This window comes from Ovis aries, chromosome 5, assembly GCF_016772045.2.
Source record: "Ovis aries strain OAR_USU_Benz2616 breed Rambouillet chromosome 5, ARS-UI_Ramb_v3.0, whole genome shotgun sequence".
Classification (NCBI taxonomy): domain Eukaryota; kingdom Metazoa; phylum Chordata; class Mammalia; order Artiodactyla; family Bovidae; genus Ovis; species Ovis aries.
In genome coordinates this window covers 9,546,981-9,557,000 of record NC_056058.1, presented here as the reverse complement: position 1 = coordinate 9,557,000, position 10,020 = coordinate 9,546,981, and the positions used below count along the sequence as shown (strand labels likewise).

The 10,020-nt window shown below is 58.5% G+C and overlaps 2 protein-coding genes across 2 annotated transcripts in view; one reads left to right on the top strand and one right to left on the bottom strand.

Annotated features, from left to right (window-relative positions):
- Positions 1 to 4,271, top strand: part of TECR (trans-2,3-enoyl-CoA reductase) — a 28,386-nt gene extending 24,115 nt beyond the window's left edge. The window contains exons 2-13 of the mRNA XM_027969484.2: positions 1,151 to 1,201; positions 1,888 to 1,939; positions 2,243 to 2,287; positions 2,382 to 2,485; positions 2,558 to 2,673; positions 2,755 to 2,860; positions 2,970 to 3,042; positions 3,132 to 3,175; positions 3,260 to 3,317; positions 3,398 to 3,486; positions 3,795 to 3,840; positions 4,024 to 4,271. Of these exons, the coding sequence (XP_027825285.1) occupies positions 1,151 to 1,201; positions 1,888 to 1,939; positions 2,243 to 2,287; positions 2,382 to 2,485; positions 2,558 to 2,673; positions 2,755 to 2,860; positions 2,970 to 3,042; positions 3,132 to 3,175; positions 3,260 to 3,317; positions 3,398 to 3,486; positions 3,795 to 3,840; positions 4,024 to 4,151 (912 nt within the window). The 3' untranslated portion in view covers positions 4,152 to 4,271. The remainder of the gene's footprint in view (positions 1 to 1,150; positions 1,202 to 1,887; positions 1,940 to 2,242; positions 2,288 to 2,381; positions 2,486 to 2,557; positions 2,674 to 2,754; positions 2,861 to 2,969; positions 3,043 to 3,131; positions 3,176 to 3,259; positions 3,318 to 3,397; positions 3,487 to 3,794; positions 3,841 to 4,023) is intronic.
- A 62-nt stretch (positions 4,272 to 4,333) lies between these two features.
- NDUFB7 (NADH:ubiquinone oxidoreductase subunit B7) lies at positions 4,334 to 8,726 on the bottom strand. Its single transcript, XM_004008468.6, has 3 exons — positions 8,566 to 8,726; positions 4,842 to 5,010; positions 4,334 to 4,533 (listed from the first exon to the last, which is right to left on the bottom strand). The coding sequence occupies exons 1-3, from the start codon at positions 8,675 to 8,677 to the stop codon at positions 4,401 to 4,403; spliced, it is 414 nt and encodes a 137-aa protein (XP_004008517.3). The 5' UTR covers positions 8,678 to 8,726; the 3' UTR covers positions 4,334 to 4,400.
- Positions 8,727 to 10,020: the final 1,294 nt, after the last annotated feature.

Below are 10,020 nucleotides of genomic sequence, written 5' to 3'. Positions count from 1 at the left end.
GGCCTCACTCCAGCTCCCCCAAGTTAGCACCTTTCACTGCTGGCTGGCATGCCTTCTGTCTGCCTGCTTAGAGCGGGTGGGTCAGACTCCCCTCGGAGCCCTGCCCCTCCCAGCATTGCCCCCGTGCTCCCCTGACTGGGGCTCAGAGACTAGGGGGTGCCTGGGATGTCTGCTCTGGGCTCTGGGGGCTCAGAGCCTGGACAAAGATGTTGTGCTGGGCTGGTGTGGTGGAAGGACTGCCCTGGTGGTGGCCTTGAACAAGGCCTGGGTGGGCCTGATGAGAAGCAGGCGGAGAGGGGGCCATGGAGGTGGGGGCCAAGGTCTCAGGATTGGTTGAGGGTGCTTGGTGGAAGCTTCTCCATTTCCAGACCCTTTCCACGCTTAGAATGAGGCTCTCCGCGCTGGGAACCCCGGAATCTGTCACCTTCCCTGGGAACATGAACGCACGAGGAAACTAATCCAGAGTGTCCCTTGCAGCTCAGAAGGGGAAATGAATGATCTATCTCACGGATTCTCAGAATAGCTGGGATTTCTCCAAGCCCAGGGAGCTCTGAGGGCTGAGCTGGGCCCTGGGCTGCCCGCTGACCTCTCCCCCTCCTCCTGGTGGACTAGCCCTTGCTCTGCACTGGGCTGGGACCCGCCTCCGTGCCCATCCTGGGCATCTCCCTGCCGTACTGTTGGGGGTCCACGTCCACTGGAAAGCCTTACAGTCGGAACCCCCCAGGCCTGGGGGTGCTGCTCCCAGGTGCCCCCCACCCCGGGAGGTCTGTGGTGTGGCTCCTGGGGGACTCCGGTGGGGCAGTTTTATATTTAGCTGGGTCGTGGCTGCTGGGCCACTCAGGTTACATCTGCACAGAAGCTGGCAGTGCCAGGGCAGGCACGGGCTTCCTTCCAGCACCGCGGCAGAATTTGATCGCGCCGGCCCGACCCAGAGCGCCTCGCGTGGGGAGGTCTGTGGTGGGGGCTGACGGCCGGCAGCTGGGGACTCTGGCCGCTGCGGGCAGAGCGGGGAGGCATGGACCTGAGCGTGAGCCTGGCGGCCCGGGACAGCAGCCAGGGGCTCGGCCCTGGCTTTGGCCTCAATGGCCTCCCCCGGCCTGCGCCCCCCAAAGCGACCAAGAAACCTAAAAAAGCCGTTCTCTTCTTCGAGGTGGAGATTCTGGATGCCAAGACCCGGGAGAAGCTGTGCTTCCTGGACAAGGTAGGACCGGCCGTGGCGCCAGCTTTGTGGGCCCGAGGGTGCTGGGCCTGGGACTCCTCCTTTTCTGGGGTCTTGGCCCCTGGGGAGATGGATATGCCCCTCCAGCTGTGTCCTGACAGCCACCCCCTGCCCTTCAGGGTGTGCAGGACGGGTGTGTCCCTGCGCCTGCCCCTGCCACTCGGCCCCTTGGGGCAGAGCGTCCTGTTCCCTGGGTGTGGTCTGGAGCTGGCCTCATGGTGTATGAGCAGGCCGTGCAGCTTCAGTGGACCCTGCAGGGCTCTGGTGCCTGGGAGAGAGGTGGGGTCCTGAGACCTGCCCCCTTCTGAGGCCAGTCCAGGGGAGTGGGGTGGTCCCATCCCAGGGAGGTCTGGAAAAGACTGAGGGCCTTGACTCGGGGAGGAGCTGTGGGTGGGGTGGAGAGGAGGGGCAAAGCAGGCTTGGCTTCCATGCTCACACCATCCCCCAGCTGGTCCAGAGGCGTCCTGGCTGCCTGGTTAAAATGGCCTTCTGGCCCATGGTTGTGGTGTCGGCTGGATGAGTTGGGGGGCCTGGTCTCCAACCCTCCCCCTCTCATAGCAGTTGTCTAGGACCCCAGTCCATCCCACCTCCCCAGGAGAGACCCTGGGCCCCTGGCCCTCCAAACTCTCTGCCACAACTGACTTGTCTCCGGCCTGTGCTTCCCCCAGGTGGAGCCCCAAGCCACCATTGCTGAGATCAAGAACCTTTTCACCAAGACTCGTAAGTCCAGGGCCCAGACACACGGCTCCCTGTGACCCCTCTGGGCAGGGGCCTCTAGGTGGGACCCCATCCTGCCTGCCTCTCCCTCAAGGGCCTGCAGAGATGCCCCTGGTGTGGCCCAAGCCTCTCGGGGCTGGCCTGGGGCCGCCGCCCCCGTGTGGCCACCCGCAGGAACGCCCTTGCAGGGCTTCCGGAAGGACAACATCCCCCTCTTGCTGCGCTTCCGTTCCGTGTCTGGGAGCCACACCGGGGCCCATAGGAGCCCACTTGGCCGTGTGCCTTGACACCCTACTCTCCCTACAGACCCACAGTGGTACCCCGCCCGCCAGTCCCTCCGCCTGGACCCCAGTGAGTACAGCCGTCTGCTGGGCTGCCCCCGGGCTCCAGGGTGGCCGTGGGCTTAGGCCCAGCAGCCCCTGAGCCCTGGCCCAACTCTCCTCAGAGGGCAAGTCCCTGAAGGATGAGGATGTCCTGCAGAAGCTGCCCGTGGGCACCACGGCCACACTCTACTTCCGGGACCTGGGGGCCCAGATCAGCTGGGTGACGGTGAGTGCCGAGCCCTCCTCCCCTGCAGTCTCGCCTCCTCGTGCCCCCGGGGTGACTCGCCATCCTCCCCAGGTCTTCCTGACAGAGTACGCCGGGCCCCTCTTCATCTATCTGCTCTTCTACTTCCGGGTGCCCTTCATCTACGGCCACAAATACGACTTCACGTCCAGTCGGCACACGGTGGTGCAGTGAGTGGGGCCGGCTGGGAGGAGGAGTGGGGTGGGGGGCCCGCCGGACCCGCCCCCGCTGAGCTGGCTCCCCGCCCCCAGCCTCGCCTGCATCTGCCACTCATTCCACTACATCAAGCGGCTGCTGGAGACGCTGTTCGTGCACCGCTTCTCCCACGGCACCATGCCCTTGCGAAACATCTTCAAGGTAGGCCCCCAGCTGCCCATCGGCCCAGGCCCTTCTGCCCCGCCCTCCCTGGTGCCCCTCACCTGGGTCCTGCCCTCCACGGGGCCTCCATCCCACCCCACTCTTTCAGAACTGCACCTACTACTGGGGCTTCGCTGCGTGGATGGCCTATTACATCAACCACCCTCTCTACACACCCCCCAGTAAGTGGCCAGGGACCCTGCTCCCCCTGTGAACACCCCCCAACCCAGGCTCTCCCCTCACGGGCCTCTCCTCTCGGCTTCCTTTTCAGCCTACGGAGCTCAGCAGGTTAAACTGGCGCTCGCCATCTTTGTGGTAAGCAGACCAGGATGGAGAGCGGGGATGGGGGAGTCCGGGGGGACGGGGGTGGGCTCCGAGCTGACCCGACCTCTCTCTCAGATCTGCCAGCTCGGCAACTTCTCCATCCACATGGCTCTGCGGGACCTGCGGCCGGCTGGTGAGTGGCCCGTGCAGGCAGGGGTGGCTGCTGGAGCAGGCTGGCCCAGGGTGCTCACTGCTCCTGCCTCATCCTCTCAGGCTCTAAGACCAGGAAGATCCCGTACCCCACCAAGAACCCCTTCACCTGGCTCTTCCTGCTGGTGTCCTGCCCCAACTATACCTATGAGGTGAGGGTCTGTGCTGGGCTTGGGGTCCCCTGGGGAGGGCTAGCTTTGGTGGGGGGCATGGTGCCTGGCTCTGTAGCTGCTTTTGCAGTTTGAACTTTAACGTTTGGTGAGGGAGATTCTGGCCTTTTGGGGGCCTAGGGTGGGTGGTTGTCAGGCTGAGCAGCTTCACCGTGCAGCCCCCACTTCACTCCTGGCTGCTCCAGCACTGGAGGTCGGTTGCCATCCCCTTCCTAGCAAGTGGCCCTGAGGGTGGGCGAGGCCTCAACAGAACACCCCTGCCCGCCCTCACCTGGCTGTTCTGCCCACAGGTGGGGTCCTGGATCGGCTTTGCCATCATGACCCAGTGTCTCCCAGGTGAGCCTGTGGCCTCTTCCTTCCCTGGGGCGGGGCGGGGCGGGGCGGTGGGCGCCCCGCTGGTCCCTGCAGCCCGCTCTTCCTGACCCCCCCGGCTCTCCTACCCTGGGGCGGGGCGGGGCGGTGGGCGCCCCGCTGGTCCCTGCAGCCCGCTCTTCCTGACTCCCCGGCTCCGCCCCACAGTGGCGCTCTTCTCCCTGGTGGGCTTCACCCAGATGACCATCTGGGCTAAAGGCAAGCACCGCAGCTACCTGAAGGAGTTCCGGGACTACCCGCCCCTGCGCATGCCCATTATCCCCTTCCTGCTCTGAACAGGCTCCCCACACCTGGGCTCAGCCAGGTCTGGCTCCCGTCCCACCCCCCACTCCTGGAGGAAGAGTGGGGACCACTGCTCTCCAGGGTCTGGAATAAAACCTGCCTGCCTGGCTGGACTCAGACTCGGCCGTGTTTCTTTGGGGGGTTTGTTCAGGGACCAGCACACCACAGGCAGGCGGAACTTGGGCCGAGGGGCCTGGAGGCTTTTATTTCTTGACTGGTCCACAGAATGGTGGGCAGGTTCGCTACAGGGCCACCTCAGGGGCCACCTCGCCGGGCCCCAGGCCTTTGGCCATGTCCGCTTCCCTCTGCTCCCGTCTCTTCTTCCGCTGGAGCAGCCGCCGCTCCCGCTCAAACTCCTTCATGCGCTTCACATAGCTGCAGGCAGAGCACAAGGAGGGGTGTCAGGACACAACCGTCCTGTGGCCCGGGAGCTGATGGGCCTGGGGAGGTGGTCTCCCCAAGTAGGGAAGACCCGTGTGCCTGTGGTTTAGGTCTGGGGTCTGCAAGAGCAAGGACTGGGCTCCCACCTGGAACCGGGCTGGGCCACTCCTCCAGGCCTGCCCACCCAACAGCCCCTCGGCCGCCTCTATCTACTAAGGGGGGCCTGGCTAGAATCTCGGTGTGAGCTCAGAGCGGTGGGCCCAGGGCCCCGCGGGGGCGATGTGGGGTGGGCTGGGGCTCACTCGAGGTGCTCGCAGTAGTCCCAGTCGTGCTGCTCGTGCTTGCAGGCCAGGAAGTTGGGGAAGCTGTCGCGCTTGCACTTGAGAAACCGGATGAGGTAGTGGGCGCAGTAGTCCCGTTGCTGGAGCACCAGCTGGGCGTCGTTCATCTCCTGCTGAGTGGCCACCATCTCTGCGGGTGGAGGGGGAACCGGGGAGGCTCAGCCAGGGTGGGAGGATCCTTCTGATTTGTACAAAAGCAACAAGGGCCGAGTCCCTCTCCTGCCGTCAGCACCCACGCGAGATTCCTGCCGCTCCACCCCCAGGGTCACTCTGCAGACAGTCCTACCAGCAGAGCAGGAGCTGGGGCTGGTTTGGGGCCTAAGAAACGGTAGGCGCACACCCCAGCCTGTGCCCGGTGTGCTGGTGATCGTGAGCTCTGCGCCCTCTGGCAGGGGGCGCTCAGGACCAGCCTTCCTGCATCAAGGGAACCACTCTCCCAGCTTACACCAGCATCGTTCTTGTCCCAGAAGGTCCTCACAAGTAGCATCACAAAGTGTTTATTGTTGCTGCTGCTGCTAAGTCGCTTCAGTTGTGTCTGACTCTGTGCAACCCCAAAGACGGCAGCCCACCAGGCTGCCCTGTCCCTGGGATTTCCAGGCAAGAACACTGGAGTGGGTTGCCATTTCCTTCTCCAGTGCATAAAAGTGAAAGTGAAGTCACTCAGTTGTGTCCGACTCTTTGCGACCCCATGGACTGCAGCCTACCAGGCTCCTCCGTCCCTGGGATTTTCCAGGCAAGAGCACTGGAGTGGGGTGCCATCGCCTTCTTCAATCCACTTACTTGCTTACCTGCAATCCACTTCCACTGGCTCCTCTCCTCTCTGCTTCCCAGCTGAGTTTCTGTCTCACTCTGGCCCAGGGTCTGCAACTCACCACTGTCCACACCCCACCCCAGCAATGCCCACATGCTGGCTCTTTCCAGAGCCACTCGGGACCCCAGGGCACCGTGCTTCCTCAGCCTCTTGCTTCTTTCTTGAACATTCTTTTCCCATGGCCCTCATCTCCACCATACTCTCCCCAGGTTTCCTCCCATCTCTATGGCTGTCCATACATTTTCTGCCCAAACCTGAAGCGATGGCTTCTGGTGGTTCCTGCTAAGAGCTCTCTGCTCATTCTAATTTGTGGCTTTGGTCTCCAATCTGTAACCTAGACCCCATCTTGGGCCCTCCACCCTCAACTCGTCTGAGCCCCAGGCCTTGTGTCCATCTGCAGCCCTGGACGGTTTCCATGTCAGTGTGCTGCCGCTCATACCAGATGCTTCGGCATAATCGGCCAGCAGCCAGAATTTCTGGAGCACCCACTGGGTGCTAGGTGCTGGGGACCCACAGGGGAACATGCTATGCAAGAATGGGTCCCTGCTCTGGGAGGGACACACTGAACAAACAGGTAGAGCGAAATGTTGTAAGATGCTCGGCAGTGCTCAGTATTGCACGTGTGCCGGCATGCCCAGGTGTGTCTGATTGTGACCCCAAGGACTCCTCTGTCCATGGGATTCTCCATGCAAGAATACGGGAGTCGGCTGCCATGCCCTCTTCCAGGGGATCTTCCCAGGGATTGGTAGTAACCCATTTCTCTCATGTCTCCTGCGTTGGCAGGCAGGTTCTTTACCACCAGTGCCATCTGGGTTGCCTGGACATAGGTACGCTTATGGCTGATTCACGTTGTACAGCAGAAACCAACACTGTAAAGCAATTATCCTCCAATTAAAAACAAAGCAAAACCTCCAGCCCTGGCTCACAAAAGCCCTTTGAAACCAGGGGATGAACAAAGACCCCCAAGGTGGGGTGAGAGAGAGTGGAGACAGAAGGCAGTGTGGATTAACACTGGGCATTTACAAGGCAGGGAGTTGGGAGGGAGTTGTTGGATCTTGGAACCATGGGAAGAGGAGCCCCCAGGAAGGGCTGTGTCTGCTGCCGCTGTAATGGAGTTAAAACTAAGAATCTGACAATGGGGTTTTGCAACACAGCAGAGTGGAGGTGGGGAGGAAGCCTGACCAGAGCCCTGTCAGTGAAGTGGGGGGAGACAGCTGGATGGGGAGGCGGAGCAGGAGAATATTTTAAAAACAGCAGAAATAAGTGTATTTGCATGCTGATGGGAAAACCAATGTCCAATGAGGAGAGACTGCTTGGGACAGTGCTTGGGTGGGTGAGAGGATGGGATGAAGGGCATCAGAGAGTTCAACTGGAGCAGAGGTTTAGCTGAAGCAAGGGCAGGTTGAGTAACGGGAGAGAAGGTGGGGTCCAGCAGGAAGCAGGGATGAAGGGAGCCCGAGAGTTTTGGCTGCATCTGTTTTAAAATCTTTTGGCTATGCCTTGTGGCATGTGGGATCTTAGTTCCCCAACCAGGGACTGAACCTTCGTTCCCTGCATTAGAAGTGCAGAGTCTTAACTGCTGGCATGTCAGAGAAGTCCCTGCATCTGTTTTCTCAAGAAGATGTCAAGTGACAAGCTGAAAGGAGATGCTGGAGTCTGAGAGAGATGGCCTGACACTGTGGTCAAGGGAGGAGCGAGAGAGAGCAAAGGCCAGGGAATGTGACAAGAAAACCAGCAGTATGAGGGGACGAGTCGCGGAGCAATCATGAGACCAGTCAGGGAGAATGAGTGTTTTTCTCCCATGATGTTCAGCTGCACAGGGACAGGAGCCAAGGAGAGCTGGCCTTATCCAGGGCTCTTGTTAAGCCAGAGAGAGGGGGCAGGGTGGGGGTGGCTCTGGGTGTCTGCAAAACACTAAGGGAAAAGAAGGGTGTATGGAGCAGTGGGAAAGACTGACATGGAGGTGGGCGTACTGATGGACTACAGGTTCCGGTGGGCCTGAAGGGACTACCAGGAATCGAGACACTAGAGGAGTGTACCCTTCAACGTTGCCCTAAATCCAAACCTCTCTGCACCACCCCCGTTCCCTTAGGGGTATCTCTGTCTCCCAAGTCATCGCCCACCCGGCAGCTAACAACGTGACCTTTTGACAAAGCAAATCTGGTCGCGTGGCTCCTCAACTTAGAAGCACTAAGGGGAGAGCCCCTCTCCTTAGTCTGGGTGTGGTCAGCTCTTCTGCAACCCCCTCACGTCTCATTTCCAGTTATAACCCCCTGGAAGCCCGCCTTGATACTCCCAGGCAACATCATGAAGCCCCGCCAGGTTCCACGGTCTCCCCTACACGACAGTGAGTTCTCTTTAGTCAGTGCCTGCTGTATCCTCGGTGCCCAAACTGGCTCGGTCCAGGATTGGCGCTCAGTATGTCTGTGATATTAACTCGTTAAAACAGGCAAAGTGCAGGAGAGCTTGTGCGGCGTGAGTCCCCCCCGCCCCCCGCTTGTGTTTTCCCGGGCGTACCTAACAAGAGCAGTGGCATCTACCCAGAGGTACAGTGAGCACATCTCTTCCGTGATAAACTCTGCCATAGCTTCCCACTCAATCCAGGACTAAGCCCAGGTTCCATCGCCTCATTAGCCCCGCATCACTGCTCTCTTGCCCCCTACGCTTTTTGTTCAAATAAAAAGACCCTCTGCCTGCAATGCCTCCACACTCCGGCAAGGTCACGAACGTCCTCTGAATTCCTCCGGGCCGAGGTCAGGGCTGAACCCAGACACAGCGCACGATGCTCGAGCCCAGCAGTGGAGACTCCGAGGTTCAGGGGTTCCCGCACCCGTGCCCCACTCCCGCCGGCCGCTCCTGCGCACTGGGCCTCACCGCGTTCCTTGCGCTCGGGGAAGCCGTAGTCGGGCGGGAAAGTGGGCATCCGCAGGGGTTCGGGCTCCACCGAGGCATCGCCCAGGTATCTCCGGGCCAGGTGAGCCCCCATGGCTGCTGTCACCGCAGGTTCCAGCGGTAGCCGGGGTCACCTAATTCCTACCCGGAAGCATTCCCCCTAGGCCAGCTATGGCTTCCGGGTTGCTTGCACCGCCGCAGGGATCGTAGAGATGAATGACTCCAAAGGAGTTCAGGTAACTCTGGGGCCTCCTAGCGGCCGGGAGGGGACAGCAAGGCGCTCACCCCCTACTCTGGCTACCGCCAGAGGGAGCCTCCCTGCCTCGGAAAATATATCTGGGCTGGGGGAGGGTGGACGACAGGAGCCTGGGGTCTCCTCTCACCCTCCCTGGGCTCCACTGGTCTACTGCAGCTAGAGTACAAAGGAAAAATATATTTTATATCATAATTTTAAAAAGTTCTATTCTAAAACATTCAAAGTTTTCATAAGCGCTTGCACAGTTGCTGATGATATAATTAGTGAATATAAAAGGTTTAAATAAAATTACTTAAATATTTTAATTTAAATAAGCAAATAAAAGTTATTTATCAATACACTATAAACTGAGTTTTTTAAAAAAATACTTTTATTTATTTGGCTGTGCCAGGTCCTAGTTGCAGCATGTGGGATCTAGTTCCCTGACCATGGAACAAACCCAGGGCCCCTGCATTGGGAACACAGAATCTTAGCCACTGGACCATCAGGGAAGTTCCTATTAAACTGAGCTTTTAAATAAATCCTACTAAATACTTTGTAAAAATGAAGCAAGTTGTGATTCTAGTATTCCTCTACTTGCCACTGTAAAGAATTGGTATTGCATTTCACATCTGTTAGGTTAGCGCTTCTATATGTGTGTATATTTAAAAGTATTTTAAATATACACACATATATTTTTTGTATATATATTATATATATATACACACACACATATACGTATTGCTTAATACTTCTTGGCCAAATACTGCCTCCATGTGCAGCTGTAACAAATGCAAATGATGTGTTAATTTGTTACTATCTCTGGACTCTCAGTGCAGGATTGGAACACAAAAGAAAAAATTTTCACTGGATGCTTGTCAGTGTTGGGAAATGATACTTGGCCGTGCAAGATTACATTTCATTTGACAAGGTGCTGTGGGTTGAACTATCTTCCACCCTCTGATCCCCCACCTCCCGCCAAAATATATGTTGAAGTCTTAACCATGGGGGAAGCTGCGGATGTGATCTTACTTGAAAACAGAGTTTTGCAGATGTAATCAAGTTAAGATGTGGTCATGACAGACTCGGGTGGGTCCTAATCTAATGACTGGCGCCCTTCTTATGAAAGGGAAATGTTTTAAACTGCAAGTTTATGTATTTATTTCTGGCTGTGCAGGGTCTTCCTTGCTGCGGGCCTTTTC

Excerpts from the sequence above, each read along its gene's own strand:
- NDUFB7 (XM_004008468.6), bottom strand. The coding sequence starts at position 8,677 with ATGGGGGCTCACCTGGCCCGGAGATACCTGGGCGATGCCTCGGTGGAG. Across the intron at positions 5,011-8,565 it reads CCCCGAGCGCAAGGAACGCG|AGATGGTGGCCACTCAGCAG; the intron begins GTGAGGCCCAGT and ends CTCCACCCGCAG. Across the intron at positions 4,534-4,841 it reads GACTACTGCGAGCACCTCGA|CTATGTGAAGCGCATGAAGG; the intron begins GTGAGCCCCAGC and ends CTCTGCCTGCAG.